The sequence below is a fragment of the Panthera leo genome, chromosome D3 (genome assembly GCF_018350215.1).
Source record: "Panthera leo isolate Ple1 chromosome D3, P.leo_Ple1_pat1.1, whole genome shotgun sequence".
Classification (NCBI taxonomy): Eukaryota; Metazoa; Chordata; class Mammalia; order Carnivora; family Felidae; genus Panthera; species Panthera leo.
In genome coordinates, this window is record NC_056690.1 from 9,360,275 (window position 1) to 9,384,699 (window position 24,425).

General features: G+C 43.1%; 3 protein-coding genes across 3 annotated transcripts in view; 2 read left to right on the forward strand and 1 right to left on the reverse strand.

Annotated features, from left to right (window-relative positions):
* The window catches only part of ACAD10 (acyl-CoA dehydrogenase family member 10), a 42,384-nt gene extending 19,260 nt beyond the window's left edge, over window positions 1-23,124 (forward strand). Inside the window, exons 8-13 of the mRNA XM_042911740.1 lie at window positions 4,718-4,786; window positions 6,309-6,490; window positions 12,935-13,085; window positions 14,158-14,309; window positions 15,896-16,069; window positions 22,372-23,124. Of these exons, the coding sequence (XP_042767674.1) occupies window positions 4,718-4,786; window positions 6,309-6,490; window positions 12,935-13,085; window positions 14,158-14,309; window positions 15,896-16,069; window positions 22,372-22,556 (913 nt within the window). The 3' untranslated portion in view covers window positions 22,557-23,124. The remainder of the gene's footprint in view (window positions 1-4,717; window positions 4,787-6,308; window positions 6,491-12,934; window positions 13,086-14,157; window positions 14,310-15,895; window positions 16,070-22,371) is intronic.
* Window positions 1-24,425, forward strand: part of LOC122204271 (60S ribosomal protein L6-like) — a 738,693-nt gene that overhangs the window by 107,807 nt on the left and 606,461 nt on the right. The gene's annotated exons all lie outside the window — the stretch shown is intronic.
* The window catches only part of LOC122204266 (BRCA1 associated protein), a 93,733-nt gene that overhangs the window by 49,097 nt on the left and 20,211 nt on the right, over window positions 1-24,425 (reverse strand). The gene's annotated exons all lie outside the window — the stretch shown is intronic.

Below are 24,425 nucleotides of genomic sequence, written 5' to 3' on the forward strand. Positions count from 1 at the left end.
GTTCTCACTATTTACTCTTTCTTCTTTGGACTTTTTAGTTCCTAGAATCTGACTTCTCCAAGTATTGCAGGCAATGGTGACTGAGAATGACGAAGCTTTAGGGGGTCATCAGAGGAGAAAACCTGTAGCTATTTCTGAACATTTATATATGTACCCACATAGTAGCAGGTTTGTATTTAGAGGAAAGAAACCCTAAACGTGTGAAACCCCCACTCTATTCTCATGCATCCTGCTTGTGAACTCTGACCATTCCCGGGGGTACTGAGGAATTCTGGAGGGCTGTGGTGACATTCCAAAAATCCAGGAATGCAGAGAATTTCCATTTTAGTAAAGGAATAAAATGGGCATTTGAAGATGAAATGTAATATAGTATCTGCTTATAAAATGCTAAATGTTGGGCGGGGGGGAGCGCCTGGGTGGCTCAGTTGGTTAAGTGGCCGACTTCGGCTCAGGTCATGATCTCGTGGTTCACGAGTTCGAGCCCCGCGTCAGGCTCTGTGCTGACAGGTCAGAGCGTGGAGCCTGTTTCAGATTCTGTGTCTCCCTCTCTTTCTGACCCTCCCCCCGTTCATGCTCTCTCTGTGTCTCAAAAATAAATGTTAAAAAAAAATGCTAAATGTAGGGGCACCTGGGTGACTTAGTCAGTTAAGCATCTGACTTTGGCTCAGGTCATGCTCTCATAGTTTGTGAGTTCTAACCCTGTGTTGGGCTCTGTGCTGACAGCTCAGGGCCTGGAGCCTGCTTCAGATTCTGTGTGTGTGTGTGTGTGTGTGTGTGTGTGTGTGTGTGTGTCTCTCTTTCCCTCTCTGCCCCTCCCCTGCTCACACTCTTTCTCTCAAAAAAACATTAAAATGCCAAAGGTAAATCTGAACAACTTTGGGAATTTTGGAAAACAGCATGATACAATTTATTAAAAACCTCATTGTAGTCACACTTTGAGATCTAACAATTCCAGTTAGAGGAATGTCTCTTTAAAAAATAATTCTAAATAGGGAAAACAGCTTTATGCAGTAATATGGTCACCACAATGTTGTTTTAATAAAAAATTGCAAACACCCAAAAGGTACAATAATCAGGAGATGATTAAACCTTGGTCTATCTACTTGTTGCCATAACAACAATAATAGTAATAGCTGACATTTACTGAGCGTTTAGTATGTGCCAGGCACTGCAATAAATGTTTTGGATGTATCGTTAACCCAAAGCATTCTCACAACAACTCATGATAGGTTACTATTATGATCCCCATTTTATAGGTGAGAGAAGCGAGGATTAAAGAGGTTAAGCGGTGTCTCCAGGGACACACAACTAGCTGTGAGTGACGGAGGTGGGCATCATACCTGGGAGGCAGTAGGATTTCACAGCCCAGCTTTAATGATTGTGCTATTAGTGTAGCCAATAATATGCCTGACACAAAAATGCCATGATAAAATTTTAACGTGATAAAACAGATAGAAGCCACCTATAGTTCTATCCTGTTTTCTTGTTTTGTTTTTTAAAGATTTTATTTTTAAGTAATCTTTACACCCAACCTGGGGCTCAAACCCACAACCCCAAGATCAAGAGTCACACACTGTACCAGCTGAGCCAGCCAGGCACCGCCTATTTTTTTTTTTTTTTAAAGACTTGTGCACTGAAACAAAAATATTAGAAAAAAACACAACATTATTTACCATGGTCATGTTGGACTAGCATGTTTCTGTTCCTCAACTGTAAGCAACAGAAACCCACCTAGACTGACTTAAGTCTTCTTTTTTAAAAAAGGAAGAGGAGTAAAATTTATTGACGTCACAATTTAAATCTTTCAGGCATAACCAGATCCAAGGGCCCATATAACGTCACCGGGACTCACTCATTTTCTCTCTCTTCATCTCTCCACTCTTCTTTCCTCCGTAACCTCAGTGAATGTTCCAGCGTACCTCCTGAGATTTGACTCATTGGCCCAATGTGTTGTCTGGGGTCAGGAGGATGCAGTATTCAGATTGGCCAAATCTGGGTCTTGTGCCCATCCTTGGAACCAGGGTTTGCATCAGTCCCACCCAGACCATGTGGACTGACGGTGGGGGAGAGCTGTTTCCTAAAGGAAAGTCCAGGTATGTTATCAGAACTTGAAGCAAGGAAAGGACACCAGGCAGGCAAAAAGCAGGAGCCAGTTACTGGTGATAAGACTGAGTAATTATTGGGGCGCCTGGGTGGCTCAGTTGGTTGAGCGACCGACTTCGGCTCAGGTCATGGTCTCGCAGTTTGTGAGTTCGAGCCCCATATCAGGCTCTGTGCTGACAGCTCAGAGCCTGGAGCCTACTTCAGATTCTATGTCTCCCCCTCTCTCTACCCCTCCCCTGCTCACGCTCTGTGTCTCTCTGTCTCTCAATAATAAATAAACGTTAAACAAAATTTTTTTAATAAAAAAAAAGACTGAGTAATTATTTTTCTATTTAAAACATGAAAAAATTTCTTCCTTAAGTGATTCATAGAATTTACCAGTAAACCCATCAGGGACTGGAGTTTTTAGGAAAAGGTTTTTTGATTATGGATTCAATTTATAAATATTGGGTTATTCAGATATTTTCTTTCATCCTGTTTTAGTTTTGGTAAGTCATAATTTGCAAGGAATTTGTCCATTTGTCTAATCTATCAAATTTATTGTTCATGATATTCTTTTATTATCCTTTTAATGTATATAGGATCTGTAGTGATTTTCCCTCTTTTTCATGATATTGAGCGATAATTTGTTCTTTCTTTCATTAGTCTATTTAGGGATTTATCAACTGTTTTCAAAGAAGAGTGTTTCACTTTATTAAATCTTTCTGTTTTCTGTCTCATTTCTTTCTTTTTTTTTTTTTAATTTTTTTAAACGTTTATTTATTTTTGAGACAGAGAGAGACAGAGCATGAACGGGGGAGGGTCAGAGAGAGAGGGAGACACAGAATCTGAAACAGGCTCCAGGCTCTGAGCTGTCAGCACAGAGCCCGACGCGGGGCTTGAACTCACGGACCGCGAGATCATGACCTGAGCCAAAGTCGGACGCTTAACCGACTGAGCCACCCAGGTGCCCCTGTCTCATTTATTTCTGTTCTATCTTTATTCCTTTCCATCTACTTACTCTGGGCTTATTTTTTCCTTCATAGTGTAACTGACTTAAAGTCTTTTTACAAGTATTTAAAGTTATACATTACTTTCTAAGCACTTCTGTATCTCACAAATTTTGACATGTTGTATTTTTTATTGTTATTACAGTTTAAAATATTTTCTAATTTCCCTCGTAATATCTTGTTTGACCCATGGCTTATATGAAAGTGTGTTCTTTAATTTGCAAATATTGGAGCTTTTTAAAAAAATGTTTTATTTATTTAAGTAATCTACACCTCACGTGGGGCTCAAACTCACAACCCTGAGATCAAGAGCTGCATGCTCTTCCGATCAAGCCGGCCAGGCACCCCTCAAATATTTGAGCTTTTTCTACATGTCATAAATTAATGATTTTTAGTTTAATACCATTGAGATCTTAGAAATACTGTTTAAGATTTCCGTTACTTAATCATACGAACCAGCATATGATTTATCTTGGCGAACGTACTGTGTGTACTTCAAAAGAATGTGTATCCTGCCCTTGTTGAGTATTGGGGGAATGGCCATCAGGTCAAGTCGTTGGTACTATCACTTGGATCTTTGTCTTACTGAGTTTTGTTCTAGTTCCATCAGTTACTGATAAAGGGGTACTATAGTCTCAACTATGTGGATTTGTCCGTTTCTCTCTGTAATTCTCATCGTTTTTCTTTCATTTTGAAGTCCTGTTATGAGGCATGTACACATTTATGATGGCAGTATCTTCCTGATGGATTAATTCTTGTATCATCTGGAAATGTCCCTCTGCTTCTGGTACTTCTCTTTGTCTTAAAGTGTCCTTTCTCTGATATTAATGTGGCTATTTCTTTAAAAAAATTTTTTTTAGGGGCGCCTGGGTGGCGCAGTCGGTTAAGTGTCCGACTTCAGCCAGGTCACGATCTCGCGGTCCGTGAGTTCGAGCCCCGCGTCGGGCTCTGGGCTAATGGCTCGGAGCCTGGAGCCTGTTTCCGATTCTGTGTCTCACTCTCTCTCTGCCCCTCCCCCGTTCATGCTCTGTCTCTCTCTGTCCCAAAAATCAATAAAAAACGTTGAAAAAAAAAATTAAAAAAAAATTTTTTTTTAACATTTATTCATTTTTGAGAGAGAGAGAATGTGAGTGGAGGAGGGTCAGAGAGACACAGAGTCAGAAGTAGGCTCCAGGCTCTGAGCTGTTAGCATAGAGCCCGACGCAGGGCTCAAATTCACAGACCATGAGATCATGACCTGAGCTGAAGTTGGCCACCTAACCGACTGGGCCACCCAGGTGCTCCTTTCCCTATGTTTTTATATATAAAGAATGTCTTCTGTAGACAGCATGTAGCTAGGTCTTGCTTTTCTGTGCAATACGACAATCTCTGTCTCAACTGAAATGTTTAGTCTAATCAATGTAATGTAACTATTGATATATTTGACTTAAGTCTATAATTTTGCTATTTGGTTTTTGTTTGTTCCATCTGTTGTTTGTTCTTCTTGCATACCTCGGGGTCAATTGGATATTTTTTAGAATTCTGTTTTAATTCCTGTGTACACTAATTTTAATTCAGAAAAATAATTTCAAGAAAATCTCATCAATTCAGCCAGCATTTTCATTCATTTCTCTTTATTCTGGCAGGATAATGAAAGCCCTTGCAAATGCTGGGGTGCCTGTCCCCAGAGTTCTTGACCTCTGTGAAGACTCAGGGTAATGATGAGATTTATTTATTTATTTTTAAATGTTTATTTATTTATCTGGGGGGGAGGGGCAGAGAGTGAGGGAGAGAGAGAATTCCAAGCAGGCTCTGCACTCACCGGGGCTCAATCTCACAAACCGTGAGATCATGACCTAAGCCAAGATCAAGAGCCAGATGCTTTAACCCACTGAGCCATCCAGGTGTTTCCAGATTGATTGATTGATTGATTGACTAATTTGTTTTAATGTTTATTTATTTTTGAGAGAGAGAGGGAGAGAGAGCAAGTGGGGCAGAGGCAGAGAGAGAGAGAGAGAGGGAGACAAAGAATCTGAAGCAGGGTCCAGGCTCTGGGCTGTGAGCATAGAGCCCGATGCGGGGCTCGAACTCACAAACTGTGAGATCATGATCTGAACTGAAGTCAGACGCTTAACCGACTGAGCCACGCAGACGCCACTGGATTTATTTTTTATTACATATTCAAACTACAGAAGAGAAAAGCCCATCTAGTCGCTCAAATCCCAGTTTGTTAGAATGAAGACAAAATGTGGATGGGAGAGAAGAAAGACTTTAGAGCATTCCCTCCCCGCCCCCAACCCCGAGAGCTCACAAATCTGTAAGTTATCCTGAAAGATGAAGAAATACTTGCTTTTGTGAGAATTGGATCCACCTAGCTTCATGTTTGTTTTTGTTAATCTTTTATTGTGGTCCTTCCAAGTTGTTTTTAAACTGCTTTGCAATAACCTTTTTGAATTTTTTTTTGTCCCACCTAATTATGAACATTTTGAAACATAGAAAAGTTGAAAGAAAAAGTAGCATAAAGAGTTCTCATCTAGATTAAAATGTTGCTAACATTTTGCCATATTTGCCTTCTGTGTGAATATATGTATGTTTACATACGTGTATAGGTGTATGATATAAATAATTTTATATAATAATAATTACACACTCTAATAATTTTATAATTTTATACATTTTATAAATATATTTTCTTTTTCTATATATATTTTTAGCTGAATCTTTTGAAGTAAGTTGCATACCCCTCCTAAAAATAAAGACATTTTCTTTCATAATCAAAGCAGCATTATTACACTTAAGATAATTAATAATTTAATAATAAATTTAAGTTCTAGCCCATGGTCAAATCAGGATAAACAGTTTTAATGGTAGAATTTTCAAAACAAGTTTTTAGAACAGTCAGCTGATTTCTAGTAATGTCTAGCCTCCTCTCAATATGCTTTCCTACATTATCACTCTTAAACTCCATTCCATAGCTTCTCCAAGTGGACCTAATGGAAGAGAGGTATGCGGGCAAGGAAGTATAGACAGGGCTGTGTGTGTGGACTGGTTTGGGGATGGGGTGCTTCTAACCTGTGCTCGTGTACGAAGGAGAAAGGAAACATCCAGTACCCTGGGCCTGAACTCCTTCCTCAGTTCTTCGAATGAACACACAGGACAGTTAGAGCAATACCATGACTAACAGCCTGCCATGTTATGAGCTGGGCCACTGAAACATCCTGTCTGTGTCCCTCCCAGGGTCATCGGTACTCCTTTCTATCTGATGGAGTACTGCCCAGGTCTCATCTACAGAGACCCCTCTCTGCCAGGCTTGGAGCCCACCCAGAGGCGGGCCATTTACACTGCCATGAACAGAGTCTTGTGCAAAATTCACAGCGTGGACCTCAAGGCTACGGGCCTAGAAGACTACACGAAACACGGTGAGCACAAGGCCATTTGTCTTTCATGCTGATAGTTTCCTCATGGTGCCCCTGGTTTTAGGATTTGCGTGATGTCAGGTTGTTCACGCACCTAGTGTTTGCTAAGTGTGATGTGGGCTTCATAGCCTCCTGCTGGGAAATCCAGTTACATTTTAATGGAGGTGTCACTTACCTAGAATACGACATCCTATCCTTGGGTACATCCCTTCATGGACTACAGAATCTCTCTTCTCTGCAACTTTATCTTGCTAGACCATTTTAATCTTTTTTCTGATACCAGCCAGGAGTATTTAAGATACTTTTTTCTGTTTTTTACTCTTTCCCCTAAATATTCTTTTCAACAAGGATAGACTTTTAAAATGCCATTATGCCAAGGTATTTTGTTTGCAGAGTTTGTTTCTGCTTGTTTTTTTTTTTTTTTTTTTTTTTTAATGTTTATTTTTGAGAGAGAGAAAGAGAGCAAGCACGAGGGAGGGTCAGAGAGAGAGGGAGACAGAGGATCCGGAGCGGGTTCCCCACTGACAGCAGAGAGTGGGGCTTGAACTCAAGAACTGTGAGATCATGACCTGAGCTGAGGTCTGACGCTTAACCCACTGAGCCACCGAAGTGCCCTCTGCTTGTTTTTTAATGTCTGAGCGTACCAGTTGCTCCTCATCCTCATTGTTATTGTCTGTTTTTGCTTTGCTTTCCCTTTTTTTTTTTTTTTTTTTTGTTTTTGTTTTTGAAGTCAGGTGTATTGAAGTGTAGCATTTTATGAATTTGACAGGCACACACAATTTTAAAACCACTGTCACAAATGTCTCCATGCTTTTGCATGCACAAACTTCAGCACAAGCCAAAGAATTTCACTCTTTCTGACCTGGAAAGTACGAGTATCATTTGACTCTTGACCAGCATGTATTCTTGGCTGTAGTCAAAAAGAATCTCTCAGCGAAGCTGTATTTTCTTCTTTCTCTGCTTTTAGCCTAAATGTGCCTCTTTTCTGTAGGACCACATCCAAGGCTATAGTATGTGTCCAGTGTATATCAACTTCCTACCGTTTCTGCCGAAGTACCTAAAGTTCCACCTCTCCACGGGCACCTGATCTGAGTCCCTACTCAGATCACTCTGAGACACTTAGCTACAACAGAGCAGGCCTGCTGACCTCCTAGCCCATACTGAGGGAGTCCTCCATCCCTTCCAAGTACAGCGGGCTCCGTATCATCCCCTGTGGGTTCCCCTCCACCTTGGTAGTCTCATTTGGAAATAAAAATGTGTTGTTTATCTGAAATTCAAATTCAAGTGGGTATTTTGTTTTAACGTTTATTTATTTATTTTGAGAGAGCACACGCCTGCATGAGTGGGGGAGCGGCAGAGGGAGTGAGAGAGAGAGAGATTGAGAATCTCAAGCAGGCTCCATGCTGTCGGTGCAGAGTCCCTGAAAGTGGGCTCAATCCCATGAGAGCCATGAGATCATGACCTGAGCTGAAATCAAGAGTTGGCCGCTTAACCAACTGAGCCACCCAGGCACCCTGGGTATCCTGTATTTTATCTGGCAGCCCTACTCACCAGTAAAAGGGCAAGTGGGCAAAGACAACCCATGTTGCCCATATTGATCCGTTGTTTCAAGGTGGAAGGAGCATTGGAGGAGAAGTTGGATGCTAATTTACCAGCGACCTTGAGCAAGTCACATTACCTCCTCATAGTTTTCTCAATAGTAAAGGTTTGGTGTGAAAAAAAAAAAAAGGCCTGTGCTGCCTCCCTCACAGGGCTGATCTGAAAAGCAAATGAGGTGGCAGCTGTCCCGGTGCTTTGAATGAAGATAAAGCCTTAGGCAAATGAAGTAGTGGGCAGTGTAACATCCAGTCCTAGAGCGACAACAGCTTATGGAAGCCTCTCCCATGTGCTGTCTGAATGGATCCTGTGCCTTTTCTTTTCTTTTCTTTTCTTTTCTTTTCTTTTCTTTTCTTTTCTTTTCTTTTTAAATGTTTTTGAGAGAGTGCAGGCAGGGAAGGGGCAGAGAGAGGGGGACAGAGGATCCATCCGCTCAACCAACTGAGCCACCCAGGTGCCCCCTGTGCCTTTAAAGTAGACTATTTTGGGGCGCCTGTGTGGCTTGGTCGGTTAAGCGTCCGACTTCGGCTCAGGTCATGATCTCACGGTCCGTGAGTTCGAGCCCCGCGTCGGGCCCTGTGCTGACAGCTCAGAGCCTGGAGCCTGTTTCAGATTCTTTGTCTCCCTCTCTCTGTGACCCTCCCCCGTTCATGCTCTGTCTCTCTCTGTCTCAAAAATAAACGTTAAAAAAAAAATAGACTATTTTGACATTTTTTCCACTGACTTCTTAGCATCAAGAGACAAAGCAGAAATCTGATGTGATTTCATGTGATCTAAGGGCCAGCATCCCAGGCCACTGGCTATGTTTTGAGTCTGAAAGCATAAAGCACTTTCGTCATGCTTCAGGTTCACTGATCCAGCTACAGGCGCACTAGATTTTTCTTTTCAAAAAAACCCTGCAATTTCTCTGGTTATGTCAGGAATCCAGCTGCTTGGCAGGGCATTGGCTATAAATAGATAGTACCATTTGTGTAAAGAGCGGTCTATTTGAATTAATTTACATATTCAAATACATTTAAATATTTGCTGGCACAAGTGAATATCTCCAAAAGAATACCTAAGAAGCTGGTCACGTGGGTTGCCTTGGGGGAGGAAAAGAGCTGAATGGCTGGGCGGAGGGGTGGGAAAAAGATTACTGTTTGCCCTTTTGTCCAAGCCTTGTGAATGTGTTATCTATTCAAAAGAACACATTTAAATTTGTAAAAACACAAAAGAAAGACTGAGAGAGCACACAAACAGGATTTCTAATCAAGAGGGACTTTTGACAAAGATCCTTCAGGTGCAGTCCAATTACCACAAAGAACCTTTTCACCACCCAGGACCTGCAGGGAGCACATAATCCTCCTTCCTTATCCCAGGGGGGCAGTCTGCTTCAGGAAGGATGTTTCAGCGCTTTGGCAGGCCTGAGAGAGACCAGCGGCCAGCAGAGCCAGAGACACAGGGGCAGCTGCGTCTGCTTCTTGTGAAAATGGAACGTGTGCAGCCCTGGGCTGGTGTGTGTGAGGGGCGGGAGGTTCCAAATCCACATCGGAGGTTTTCCTGAAGGGCTCCTTTCACAAAGGCTCAGCTCCTGTGAGTTTTGTATTTGACTTCTTAGCCTGATAATTTTCAAGCTTACAGAAACGTGAAATAGTACAATGAATAACTACACATGCCCGCTACTAATTTTAACAATGCTGAACTTTTGCCATATTCACTTTTCTCTTTCCTTCTCCCTCTTCTTCTGTTTGTCTCTCTCCCTATATATTTAACAAAGTTGTAGAGACCCTAACACTTAACTCCTAAATACTTTATGCATTTCCTTAAAAATAAGGGCATTCTCCGATACCATTATCACATCCAAGAAAATTAAAAATTTCCCCAGAATATCTAAAACCCAATCCATATTCAGATAGACTTCATCAGTTATCCCCTTATATCTTTTATAAATGAGTCCCCCTCCCCCATATCAGGATCTGATCAAGGAATCTAGAACAGTCCCCCCGCCCCCCACCTGTTTTTTTTAATGAATTTTTTGACACCAAGTCAGGGAGCGCTTGGGTGGCTCAGTTGGTTAAGCATCCAACTCTTAATTTTGGCTCAGGTCACGATCCCATAGTTGTGAGATCAAGCCTGGAGCTTGCTTAAGATATTCTCTCTCTCTCTCTCTCTCTCTCTCTCTCTGTCTCTCTCTGTCTCTCAAGGAAAAAAAAAAAAAAAAAGACCAAGTCAGTTGTCTTATATATTTGTCTTGATTGTTTCCTTATGGTTTACTTTACTCTATTTCCTATAATTCTGAAAACCAGAAGTTAGTTCTAAAGGCTTGATTTGTTTTGGATTAAATTCCTGTGGATTTTGATCTCCACCTCTCATGACCCAACTAGATTTTCCAAAGGGCTCATGTCTGGATGCCCCAACTGTGAGTGGACTGCACAGAAGGAGCTTGACGTCTCTATCCTTATCTTCAAACCCTTCAGCCTCTGGGGACCATTGCTCTTTCAGATGAAGGATGAGGGCTTGGCTTAGATCCAGGGACCTGACACATTTATTAATTTTTAGTTATATTAATAGTGACAATTAATAATGATCAATTGACAATAACCGGGACAATAATGCCACCATTCATGGAGCAGCCTTCTGTGCAGCTAAGTATCTGGCATGTTCTGTATGGATTTCTGTTAGCCTTCACAACAGTCTTGTGGAATTTAGGTGTCAATATACTCCTATAGAAGAAGCAAGTGAGGCTCAGAGAAGTGAAATCAATTGAAGACCTTGACTGTGAGCTGAGTTGACTCCAGAACTCCTTCCAGTGTCCTGGTCCCAGATATAACTTGCAAGTTCCTCAACTTTGGTATCTCTTGGGTTTCTTAGCAAACAACTGAATAATGATAGCAAATACTCATGTAGTAGTATTACATGCCAGGAACATTTCCAGGGGCCTTTACACATTTTATCCTCCCAACAACTCTCTGAGGAACATCTCACTGAGGAGGGAAAACTGAGGCACAGAGAGGTTAAGTCACCTGTCTGAGATCAGAAAGATAGAGAATGGCAGAGCTGGGAAACATACCGAGGCAGCCCAGCCCCAGACTCCATGCTCTTAGCCAACCACTGTTGTTTAGCCAACAAGGGATTTTTTAAAGGCTGTTAGGAAGCTTGTCGGATGTCTGAGAGGGCCAGGGATCAGGCTTGCAGGCCATGTGGCTGGAAACAGTACCCAGATCACACTGAAATCCAGCCACGATGGCAGGAGCATCACATGAGAAACTCCTAGGTCATCAGAAGGTGATACCACATGGCACAAAAACAGACACTCAGATCAATGGAACAGAATAGAGAACCCAGAAATGGACCCACAAACGTATGGCCAACTAATCTCTGACAAGGCAGGAAAGAATATCCAATGGAAAAAAGACAGTCTCTTCAGCAAGTGGTGCTGGGAAAACTGGACAGCAGAAGAATGAACCTGGACCACTTTCTTACACCATACACAAAAACAAACTCACAATGGATGAAAGACTTCAATGTAAGACAGGAAGCCATCAAAATCCTCGAGGAGAAAGCAGGCAAAAATCTCTTTAACCTCAGCTGCAGCAACTTCTTACTCAACACGTCTCCAGAGGCAACGGAAACAAAAACAAAAACGAACTATTGGGACTTCATCAAAATAAAAAGCTTCTGCACAGCGAAGGAAACAATCAGCAAAACTAAAAGGCAACTAATGGAATGGGAGGAGATATATCAGATAAGGGGTTAGGATCTAAAATCTATAGAGAACTTATCAAACTCAACACCGAAAAAACAAGTAAACCAGTGAAGAAATGGGCAAAAGACATGAATGGACACTTCTCCAAAGAAGACATCCAGATGACCAACCGACACATGAAAAAATGCTCAACATCACTCATCATCAGGGAAATACACATCAAAACCACACTGAGATACCACCTCACACCTGTCAGAATGGCTGACATTAACAACTCAGGCAATGACAGATGTTCGCAAAGATGTGGAGAAAAAGGTTCTCTTTTGCACTGCTGGTGGGAATACAAACTGGTGCAGCCACTCCAGAAAATAATATGCAGGTTCCTCAAAAAGTTAAAAATAGAACTACCCTATGACCCAGCAATTGCACTACTAGGTATTTATCCAAGGAATACAGGTGGGCTGTTTCGAAGGGACACATGCACCCCAATGTTTATAGCAGTTCTATTGACAATAGCCAAAGTATGGAAAGAGCCCAAATGTCCATTGATAGATAAATGGATAAAGAAGATGTGCTGTGTGTGTGTGTGTGTGTGTGTGTGTGTGTGTATATATATATATATTTGATGCAGTATTACTCGGCAATCAAAAAGAATGAAATCTTGCCATTTGCAACTGTGTGGATGGAACTGGACGGTATTATGCTAAGTGAAATTAGCCAGTCAGAGAAAGACAAATATCATATGACTTCACTCATTGGAGGACTTTAAGAGACAAAACAGACGAACACAAGGGAAGGGAAGCAAACATAATATAAAAACAGGGAAGGAGACAAAACATAAGAGACTCTTAAACATAGAGAACAAACAGAGGGGGAGGAGGGGTTGCTGGAGGGGTTGTGAGAGGGGGGATGGGCTAACTGGGTAAGGGGCTTAAGGGATCTACTCCTGAAATCATTGTTGCACCATATGCTCACTAACTTGGATGTAAATTATTAAAAAAAAAAAAAAAAAAAAAAGTAAAGATAAAATAATAAAAGAAAATAAAATTAAAAAAAAGAAGATGATACCACAGAGCATTAACAAGACTTTCACTGTTTTGGTTACCTTCTGGAACTTTTGGAGGATGTTAGAGTGGCATGCCATGTTCTCATTCTCTTTCCCTCAGGGGACTGTATTCCACATCAGGTGCAAACCTGGATTAAGCACTATCGAGCCTCAGAAACCAGCACCATCCCGGCGATGGAGAGGCTCATCCAATGGCTGCCGCACCATCTTCCCAGGCAACAGAAGACCACACTGGTGCATGGGGACTTCAGGTAGGCATGGCTGTGAGGAGGAGTGACTATCTAGACGTGGAAAATGATGGGCAGGGCCCTTGAAGCGGAAATCAAACAGCTAGTCTGAACCCAATTTATAGTTGAGAATTACTTCTTCACAGAGGATCTCCTTGTGCGTGCCCTTTTAAGGCATGGTTTCTCCACCTTGGCCTCTTGACATTTGGGGCCAGAAAATTCGTTATGATGGGGGGCTGTCCTGTGCAACAGTGGGAGTTATTACAGCCCTAGGTTTGAAAGTGCAAGTGTGTGCTCCAGTTATTACGACTGCATAAAAGACTCCTCCAAAACCGCATGGCTGTAAACAGTGATGGCAGTTATTTTGCTCACGAAATCTGCTGTCTGGGGACAGGATAGCTGCTTTCAACTGGGGAGGCTGTCAGGCTGGGGGCTGGACTCTCCTGAAGGCTCACCCACATGCCTGGCACTGGGGCAGAGAAGACTGAGCTGGGCTCCCTGGGCCTCTCTTTGGTCTCCCACGTGGTCCCTCCAGCATAGCGGCTTCTGGGCAGCTGGACTCCTTACCTAAGTGGCTCAGGGCTGCAAACGTGTGTGTTCCAAGAGAGAGGGCTGACTGGGAGCTGGTCACCTTTTCTGAGCTGGTCTCTAGAGTCTCTTAGCATCACTTCCACCTGCATTATATTTGTCAGAAGCCAGTTGCCTCAAGCAGCAAAGAATTAGACTCTTCCTTTTGTGTAAGAAGTGTCAAAGAATGTACAGACCAGTTTTAAATCCATCAGAGGGAAGGAGGAAGGACGAGAACCCAGAGAGGTCACTCTGTGGAGAGGGCTCCTGGACCACAGCTCTTATGGCCCTTGGGAGAGGAATATAGCGTCCCTCACCTATCTGCCTCCTTCTCGTCTCCTGCTGATGTCCTCACTGGCTGAGCCCACCTGAGTCATAGGGCAAGGGAGCCAGTGGACGTGGGCACTGAGGGGCTCATAGGGTGGGGAGTGCATTTGCAGGGGCAAATGGAAGACACCCAGCACAGGACACACCCCTAGCACTCAGTTTCCTCAGAGCTGTCTTTCCGTTCCTTTTGTGGCTTATTCAGGCTGGACAACCTGCTGTTCCATCCAGAAAAGGCCGAGGTGCTTGCCGTCCTTGACTGGGAACTCTCTACCTTAGGCGACCCCCTTGTGGACGTAGCCTCCAGCTGCCTGGCTCACTACTTGCCATCCAGTTTTCCCGGGTCCCTGCTGCGAGGTAGGAACAGCTGAGGGAGAAGAGGGAACAGGGCAGCTCCATTCTCAAAGCACCTGAGGCACAGAAGTAACCGTGATCGGTTGGTGCATGAAATTGAGGTCCTGGTGGTTTGGCTGGAAAATGCATTCCTGCCAGTGGAGGGAAATATGTGTAGGTGTATTTTAAGCGAGAAGGATGTGTGCATAGGCCCCTCCTATGTTTTTACTCAACTAATTTCTATCTAATTTTCTAAATAAAAAATACAAACTTATTTTAAAATGTTAGAGCCAACACAATAGCCAAAGTATGGAAAGAGCCCAAATGTCCATCGATGGAGGAATGGATAAAGAAGATGTGGTCTGTCTATACAATGGAGTATTACTCGGCAATCAAAAAGAATGAAATCTTGCATTTGCAACTATGTGGATAGAACTGGAGGCTATGATGCTAAGTGAAATTAGTCAGAGAAAGACAAAAATCCTATGACTTCACTCATATGAGGACTTTAAGAGACAAAACAGATGAACATAAGGGAAGGGAAACAAAAATCATATAAAAACAGGGAGGGGGACAAAACAGAAGAGACTCTTAAATATAGAGAACAAACTGAGGGTTACTGGAGGGGCTGCGGGAGGGGGGATGGGCTAAATGGGGAAGGGGCACTAAGGAATCTACTCCTGAAATCATTGTTGCACTATATACTAACTAATTGGGACGTCAATTTAAAAAAATAAAAAATTAAAATAAAATGTTAGAGCCAACAAATAACAAAAGGAAAAGTTAAAATCATCAATAGTCCCAGAGATGAGCACTGCCAACATTTTCATCTTTTGGTGTGTGTACATACATTTGTTTAAATGAAAACGTGATTATATGATTTTATGGCCTGTTTTTTTTTTTTACTTAATTACATGTTTTTATGCCATTAAGTATTTCTTCTACAGCATCATTTTTAATGATGAAATAGGATTTTTTTGAATAGAATTAATTTAATCAAGACATTTGACAAATGTCTTAAGACAAATATCTCAGTATCTCATTTGGATATTTAATTTTGTTTTCAATTTTTCTTTTACGCTACCTCCCCCCAACCCTCACAAAAAAAGGCAGTGAACATCTTTGTAGGAGTCTCTTTGCCTATATTATAAGGTATACTCCGAACAAAGTCCCAGGAACAAAATATATTACATGCTTCTAAGCCATGAAAATGTTACCAATGAAGGAAATCAGTACACATTTCTGATTTGTTGTAATTATTTTTTTCAAACTTTGGCAGGATCTTTCTTTCAATACCATTTTTTGTCAAATGGCAGATGGAAAATCCTATGCATCCACCCTGAACTGTGGCCCAGGTGGGAGTGGAGGCCCCTCATTCCCTCCACTACTGCCAATTTAGTCTGAAACTTTTAAGGGCCAATTTGTGAATAGCTTCGTGCCAGGATCCCAGCCATGTGGGGGTGGAAGAGCTGTTGAAATAAGGAGCTGACCCTGTGAATTCGTTGTAACACTCATTTCCAAGGCAGGAAGTGATTTTCATAATTCAGATACCTGTGGCCACAAGGGAGTGTGTGGTCACTGCCCAGACATGGCTCTGTCTGTCGCCTCAGGTTTCAGTGACTGTGACTTCACTCAGCTGGGAATCCCTACTGCAGAGGAGTATTTCAGGATGTACTGTCTTCACTCGGGGATCCCTCCTACTGAGAACTGGAACTTCTACATGGCCTTCTCCTTTTTCCGCATGGCCGCGATCCTGCAGGGACTGTACAAGCGCTCGCTCACAGGTAATGGGTGGCTCAGGACAGCCTGCCTGAGGGTCTGAGTCCCAACCACTCAGCTTCTCCCCCTGGAAACCCTCCTGTGACCAATTTGGCCAGAATTCTACAATATTCAGTTAACTCAACCATCTGTCATTAATAGCGCATATATATATATATATGTATGTATTCTTAAATTTTTTTTAACGTTTATTTATTTTTGAGAGAGAGAGACCGAGTGCAAGCAGGGGAGGGGCAGAGAGAGAGAGAGGGAGACAGAATCCGAAGCAGGCTGCAGGCTCTGAGCTGTCAGCACAGAGCTGGACACGGCACTCGAGCTCACGGACCACAATATCATGACCAGAGCTGAAGTTGAATGCTTAACCGACTGAGCCACCCAGGCGCCCCTATATGTATTCTTTAAAATATTTAAACTTAAAAAAATTTTTTTAATGTTTATTTTGAGAGAGAGAGTGTGCACATGTGCAGGCGCGAAGGGCAGAGGGGGAGAGAGAGAAAGAGAGACAGAGAGACAGAGACAGAAAATCCCAAGCAGGCTCCACACTGCCAGCACACAGCCCAATGTGGGGCTCCGACTCACGAACCGTGAGGCCATGACCTGAGCCAAAATCAAGAATCGGACGTTTAACCAACTGAGCCACACCCAGGCGCCCCAAACGTTAAAAAATTATTAACATAACATACAATTTTTTAAGTAAAAACTTACATGATAAGAATTCAGTCGTAAAGAATACAAAATTATTTTCCTTTTTTCTCAGTACCATTTCTTAAACATAAACGCCACCCTTAAAAGTTTCATGGGTCCCCCAATTTGTTCTGTGTATCTATCTTCTCTCTTTCTCCAAGTTTCATAAAAATGTGATCATCCTACATGTATTTTTAGTACCTTCATTTTTAATTTTTTATGCTTAAGAATTCCTATGAAATATTTATATGTGTGTATATGTAGGATATGATATGTGTGTATATATAGGATATATACATACATATAATTATTATAGATATATACTTTACAACAACATAAAGTACATTCCTTGCTTTTATTTTCACTTATTTTAATTTTCACAATATTTCATAGAGACCTTCCCATATGAATATGTACAGATATACATCATTGTTTTTGATTTCTATAGTATGTCCCATTGTATGGATGTAGTGTAATTTATTTAACCCATTCTCTCATCAATATATCTTTGGATTATTTGCACATTTTAGCAAACACAGATAGTGGTTGGTGAACACCCTCTTCTGCACATACGTGAATAAACCCAAAGGATAAATTCCCAGAATTAGAATTGCTAAGTTAAAGTATGTGCATTTTAATTTTTTGTACATGTTGCCAAATCCCAGTAAGAGGACTGCTGAAGGAAGAAAAAAGATTATGTGTCTTCTTTGATGGTGCTTTTACATACATGGGAAAATGCTTTACTGAACTAGCTTGGAGTTCTAGATTATATCTTGTGTGTCTGAGCTTCTGGGAAGAAAAGTTCATTGTTGCTACTCAGAACTGACGGTTGAATTGAATGTGTATATAAATGTACCATCTATCTATCTATCTATCTATCTATCTATCTATCTATCTATGTAAACACTCTAGTATTAATTTTAGATCTTGCGGGATAGTAAATGAAATCATCTATATCCTAAATTATTTAAGTTGATAGAAAAACAGGTTATAGTTTGTTTCCTATGTAGAAAGGAACAGCAGAAAGCAGACAGAACCCGCCAAAAAGTCCTAGAAATAGTGACTAACCCAGTAGCATTCTGTACTCCCAGTTTTCGCCATGTCATCATCTCTAAATTCCATTCCCACCGGAAGGAGCCAGGACTGTGTTCAGGTCTAGGGCAGGCAATCTACAGATGAACCTGGAACACCTTGTCATATAGTAGGCTGTTGAAGACTACTCGGGTCATATCTAAAGGACTCAGGAACCAGCTCTCATGGGCTCCTAGTTGCTAATGACAGGACACTTTGAGCACCAGTAAGGATGAACTGAAATGAATGGGGAACACATCAAGTATGTTTAAATCCATGAGTAAAGAGTGACACTAAACCAGAGTCAAAGTCTCACTCACAAATTATGTGTCAGGCTAACAAAATAACTGAGGGAAAGTTTCTCTCTAGGGAAGTATCTCAGACAGAATGACAGAATTAGCGTATCACCAGTTTTCCACCCCTCTACATTAATGGGTCCAGAAAATAAGTATCCATGGTGCTAATGTCAGCAAGAGAGAAACAGCCAGACATTACATACCTCTTGATGCTTCCCCAAAAGTCAGACCTGGATCTGACCGAGCCGTAGTGCTAACTCCCAGCTTACAGGAAACAGAGGGTCAGAGGAGCACATTCAACATCAGCACTGAGGCACAGCCACTCACAACATCCAGATTTGGGGACACTTCAGTTTCTTCAACAAATGAATGTCAGGGGGGAATAGAAAAGATGAAAAGGGAACCTATAGATTGAAAGGGACTTAAAAGACACATCAGCCAGTTACAGTGTTTGGATCTTATTTAGATCCCTATTTGAAAAAACAAATTCTAAAAAAAATTTACGCGATAGTCAGTGAAATTTGAATTCTGACTGGATAGTTAGTGATATTGGAGTCATAGTTAACTTACTTTATTTTTATTTTTATTTTTTTATTTGAGAGAAGAGAACACACATGAGTGGGGGGAGAGGAGCAGAGGTGGAGAGAGAATCTTTTTTTTAAGTGTGTTTTTTTTTTCACGTTTATTTATTATTAAGAGACAGAGAGACAGAGCATGAGCAGGGGAGGGGCAGAGAGAGGGGGAGACACAGAATCCGAAGCGGGGTCCAGGCTCTGAGCTGTCAGCACAGAGCCCAACACGGGGCTCTAACTCACAAACTGTGAGATCATGACCCGAGCCAAAGTCGGTTGCCTAACCACTTTGCCTAACCACACCCAGGCGCCCCAAGTGTGTTTATTTTTGAGAGAGAGTGTACACGTGTGCACATGCGTGTGGGGGAGGAGTGAGGGGGAGAGAGAGAGAGAGAGACAATCCCAAGCAGACTCCACACTCAGCAAGAGCTTGATACAGGGCTCGATCCCATGACCCTGGGATCATGACCTGAGCTCAAATCAAGAGTTGGACACTCAACCGGCTGAGCGTCCCAGTTAACTGTTTTTTAAGAGTGATGATGGTACTGTGTGCTTTTAAGTGCTATTAGACATAAATGAAATATTTACGGATGGCATGATCTAATGCTTGGGATTTACTTCAGAAAAATCTAAGGCAGTGAGGATGGGGACGACAGAGAATGAAACAAGATTGGCCATACTTTGATGATTGTTTAAGCTGAGTGGTAGACACTTCCAGATTCCTTAAACCCTTCACTCTATTTTTATATATCTTTGAAAGTTTCCAAAATTAAGACAAAAGTCAAGTAGAGAGAAACCCAGCAGTGGGTTTGCTAGTACAACGGGAACATCTTAGCTTCCAGGTCATCGACATCCTAAGCTTGGCGGCCACCTGTCGTCCTCAGCCAGGTTCCCGTATTCTAATGAGAAAGGCAGTTGGAGTAGGGGAATTGATTGTTCATTCACAAGGATCTGAACCTCTGCCAAGCCAGGTACTAGGAACTAGCAGTACAAAGTCGTGAGCAAAACAATGTTCAGAGAAAAGTCGGCACCCAGATGACTTCTATTTTCACCCGCCCTGATCTGACGATAGGGGTCTCAATAAGCAGGAATTCTCGAAAACCGTATTTTTGCTTCCTCCAGAGAGCATTAGTTCTAACCAACCATTTCCCAGTTTTTGTTAGGGCTTCGCAATGAAAGCTAACCAGAAATATTTAATCAAGCAGAAGGGCTGTTGGGTCCATCGGGTGACGAACAGGCCTGACTGCCTGTAGACATTTTCTAGACGACGACTGTGTTCTCACTGGATCCTGTTCCAGTGCCTGGGGATAAGCTGAGTGGACTCTAAATGATCTCTTCTGGAGTCTCGACACCTGTAAACCCCATTGGTATTGCCGCCAATGGGCCTAACAGGAAGCCATTTGGCAGTTTCCAAGGTCCTGTGTGCCACTGGCTTGGCTTCACGCTTCCCTCGGCTCGGAGGTAAAACTCTCCAGCACACAGGAATACCCACGTGCTGTCCTTACACGACTGCGTTCCTCCGATCCTGTTGGCGCTCCTTCCCCTCCCACCCGGGAAGCCAGCCAGACACACAGAGGAAGTGACGTAGTTTTCTCACATAAAACCGGGAATCCGTTTTTTGAAGAATAGTGTAATAATGTTACACGAGGGGAAGAAGAAACCCGGCTCTACGAATGCAAATATTATTTCTGTCTAAAAGCATTTTCCTGTTTGAAGAAGGGAGGAACTTGGTATTGCCCTGGAAGGTGGGGTTTGGAGAAGGAGCATTTGTTTCAAAGGCATTCTTGGTGGTGTTAGCTCATCACTGGGTGGGAAAGGGGAGAACCATGCCCAGAGCCGGGGGCGGGGGCCACTGATTTATAGTCGGCATGTGGGTGCTGACATTTAGGTTTCCGGTAGACGGCTGCTGAAATTCTAGAACGGAAGAAGTGCTTGTGACCACAGCTTAGGAGGCTGCAGTCTCCTCTGCTGAGACGACATGTGGGAAAATACACGGAAGTAATGATAGCTTTAAGTCAGCCCGGGCTCTTATCGGCGACTTTCCAAGAGACAGAGCAGCACTCTGAGAGGGAGATCGACTTAAGGAGAGGAAAATGAAGAGAGCGCTTCGTATTCTCTGCTAGGAAAAGGAGGTCATTATGAAGGGCAGTGAGTTCAAGGGGGGGGTCTTGCTTGCACGTGGCATGTGCAGTCAGTAACAACGGGCTGGGGAGATGCAGCCCCTCATGAGAGAGTGCGCATCTGCCCTCACTGCCCTCACAGTGACTCAGGGAAGGGGGCTGTCTGGTTCCCGACTGCCCCCCTCCCCGCCCCCCCCCCCCAGGGCCTGGGTCCATGACGACCCCCGGAAGGTGCTGAGTAAAGACTTGTCTGGCGGCCTGCCTTCTCTGCTATGTAGCACATGGATTTGGCTCCTGATCTGTAAGAACAGCATAATATCTTTAACACCAAAGCTTTGTGAAAATGGCTCCTTGGGGAAATTGGCTGTGGCAGGGACCAGAAGAAAAATAGGCCTCTGCAAAGATCCATTTATCGATACAAAGAGAATGAGGAAAACACAGTCTTTTTAGAATACGGAAATGCTAAAAATAATCTAGGAGGGTTGGCTGTGAAGAAGCTCACTATAAGGAGACAATATACACGCTTCATGCAGGGATCTCGGATGCAGTTCACTGAATGCAAGAAGCCACAGTGAAAAGACTGCACACCCTATGATGTGTATATTTACGTGACATTCCAGAAAAAACCAACTAGGGAAACAGAGATTTAAAAGGGGGTGGGGCGCCTGGGTGGCTCAGTCGGTTAAGCGTCTGTCTCTTGATTTTGGCTCAGGTCATGATCCCAGGGTCATGAGATCGAGCCCCTTGTCAGGCTCTGCACTGCACGTGGAGCCTACTTAAGATTCTCTCTCCTTCTTTCTCTCTCTCTCTCTCTCTAAAAGAAACAGAGATCACTGTTGCTGGGGCTGGGGCAAAGGGTTGTGTACAAAGGGACACCATGGAAATTTGGGGATGATGGACATATTTTGTATCTTGATGGCAGTGCTGGTTACCTGACTAAACTCACAGAACTATACACTTTTATAAAGAGGGTGTATATACACCGTACTTCAATTTAAAATTTTTTTTACTTTTTAAAAGTCTTGATGCATGTATTAAAAAAAAAAAAAAGAAAGCAGTGAGAGCATAAGTGCAGTGAGTTCTGCAGGGCTGACACCGGCATTCATCTGCACAGAGTGGTGTCCAGAGATCTGTCGTTAACTTGGTCCCTGGGGATGGTTGTTACTGGTTTTGCAGCAAGAGCAGTCAGTCTAAGATAATGCAGGGCTTTCGATAGCCCCGTGGCGACAGCACAAGTGACTGGGAGTGTCCCTGGCTTCATTTAGTGCCTTGACGGAAAGAAGAGGTAAAGAGCAGGGAGCAGTCCAGATGAGCCTGACTCCTGGCTCCAAGCCCACTGCTGTCAGCTTGTCTACGCTTCCTAAGACCCAGATTCTTTCTGTAAAGTGGGGATTAAAAGCATCATAATGCTTCGGGAATTCGATGAGCTATAATAATCCACGCAGAGCGCTTAGCACTGTGTTTGGTATATGGCCAAGTGCTCAGCAAATGGTAGTGGCTGCTGACAGCATTCTTATTAAGGGTTGCTTGGGAGTAATCACTGTTTTTCTTTGCTTCTGCTTAGGGCAAGCAAGCTTTGTGGACACCGAACAAAGTGGAAAACTGCCTGAATTTATGTCTAACCTGGCATGGGATTTTGCCATCAAAGAAGGGTTCCGGGTTTTCAAAGAGATGCCAGCCACGAAACCGTCAACGAGGTCCTATCACACTCAGGCTGGTCACAGTCCCTGCCGAGCACCTCAGGCGTGAGCAGTTATATCCCCTTTACAGAATCTTCCCCGGCTCATGCCTCAAAGGGAACTCTGGTTCTGTCTCCAGAGGGCCTTTCCCCACCAGTCAGGGAGCTGTATCAGTGACTAAAGCCATGACATGTGTACCCCGCTGAGTCAGAGCTTATGGAGTCACCAAGCCTCAGCAGAGGGATGGACCGCTTCCCTGCTGATTGAATATCTCAATGGAAAGCAGCGTATTGAGAGTTGGTAAGATGTCATTAACATGGTGGAACCCCAGCTCATTGACCAGACACGTCTGTTCCCCTCCTAAGCAGTGAAGAGGCAAGAGGGCTGTAATGAATTATCTTTGTTTTTCCATCATCATCAGGAAAAGCTAGCTCTAGATTACTCGGTTTCCACTTCATTGCTTTCTCTGTGTGACCGTGTCATGGCCAGATACCTCAGCCCAGGCACAGGAACACCAGGTCTGTGGGTGGTTCATGCCCCCAGGACAGGCGGGCTTATTTTGTGCATATGTGAATTATGTAAATTTGAAACACGGTGATATAAAATACATCAGTTAATAAAGCCTCTTATTTTTAAAAGGTTTAATTACTTATTTTCAGAGAGAGAGAGAGAGAGAGAAACCTTGCACATACAGGGGAGGGCAAAGAGAGGGAGAGAGAATCCCAAGAGTCTCCACGCTCTCAGTGCAGAGCCTGACGTGGGGCTCAATCCCATGAATTGTGAGATCATGACCTGAGCCGAAACCAAGAGTCAGATGCTCAACTGCCTGAGTCACGCAGGTGCCCCAATAAAGTCTCTTTAAAGAACCCATAATGTCAAAAGTAAAGGGCTAAAGTCAACTGTAAACTGTGTTTCAGCCATTGAACAGAGTGACACTACTTTAGCTGATAATGGAAATACCTGCTTGTTCTTTGTCAGGGTGAGTCTTGGCTTGTGTTAGTTTTTAAGTTATTTGAGATCTTCAGGAGCACACGTTTTGCAGCCATCATCTTTTTTTCTTTTAATTTGTTTTTAACGTTTATTTTTGGAGAGAGAGAGACAGAGTGCATTTCCTTTTCCAATGCTTCTGTGCCCTTGATGGAGAGAGAGAGACGGAGAGAGAGAGACGTGCCCTTTTGAGAGAGAGAGACAGAGACAGAGCATGAGCCGGGGAGGGACAGAGAGAGGGAGACACAGAGTCCGAAGTAGGTTCCAGGCTCTGAGATGTCAGCACAGAGCCCAAAAAGGGGCTCAACCAATGAGATCATGACCTGAGCCGAAGTCGGACAATTAACCGACTGAGCCAGCCAGGCGCCCCAACCATCATCTACTTTTTAAGAAAATGGCATTATCACTTTTTTTCTGGTTACAAACCTATTGCAAAACCACCACAGCTCAAACATGACGAGAGTAAGAAGAGTTCATAACATAGAAAGAGCTCTCTAAAATCCCCTGCCCTCTGAGATCATCGCTGTCAACAGCTCGGCATATTAGGCTCCCAGCTGCTTTTCTCTATTACATACTAACATATCATTCCTATGTTGTAATGGGATTGTTGTATACATTTCAATCTCCCACTTGCTTATTTAATTTAATGACATGTCAGTGCCTGGAGATGGACCTTCTAGGGTTTCTGCAGTGTGGGTGTACGTAATTTGTCTACCCTCCCCCTGGCTGAGGGATCCCATTGGTGTCTCAGTAGGCTAGGTCACTGGATCACTTAAGCAGGGAAGGACATTAGCTAGCTGCTGACATGGATAAGGAGGCTGAAGACCCAGCTTTAGAAGCCAAGGGAAGGCAGGCTGCAGGGGGTGTAGCCAAGGCTGTCATAAAAGCAGCCAGCTGGCTGGGAGATCTCAGGAAGCTTCCTCAGGACTCCGACTCAAAACTTTGAGATGGG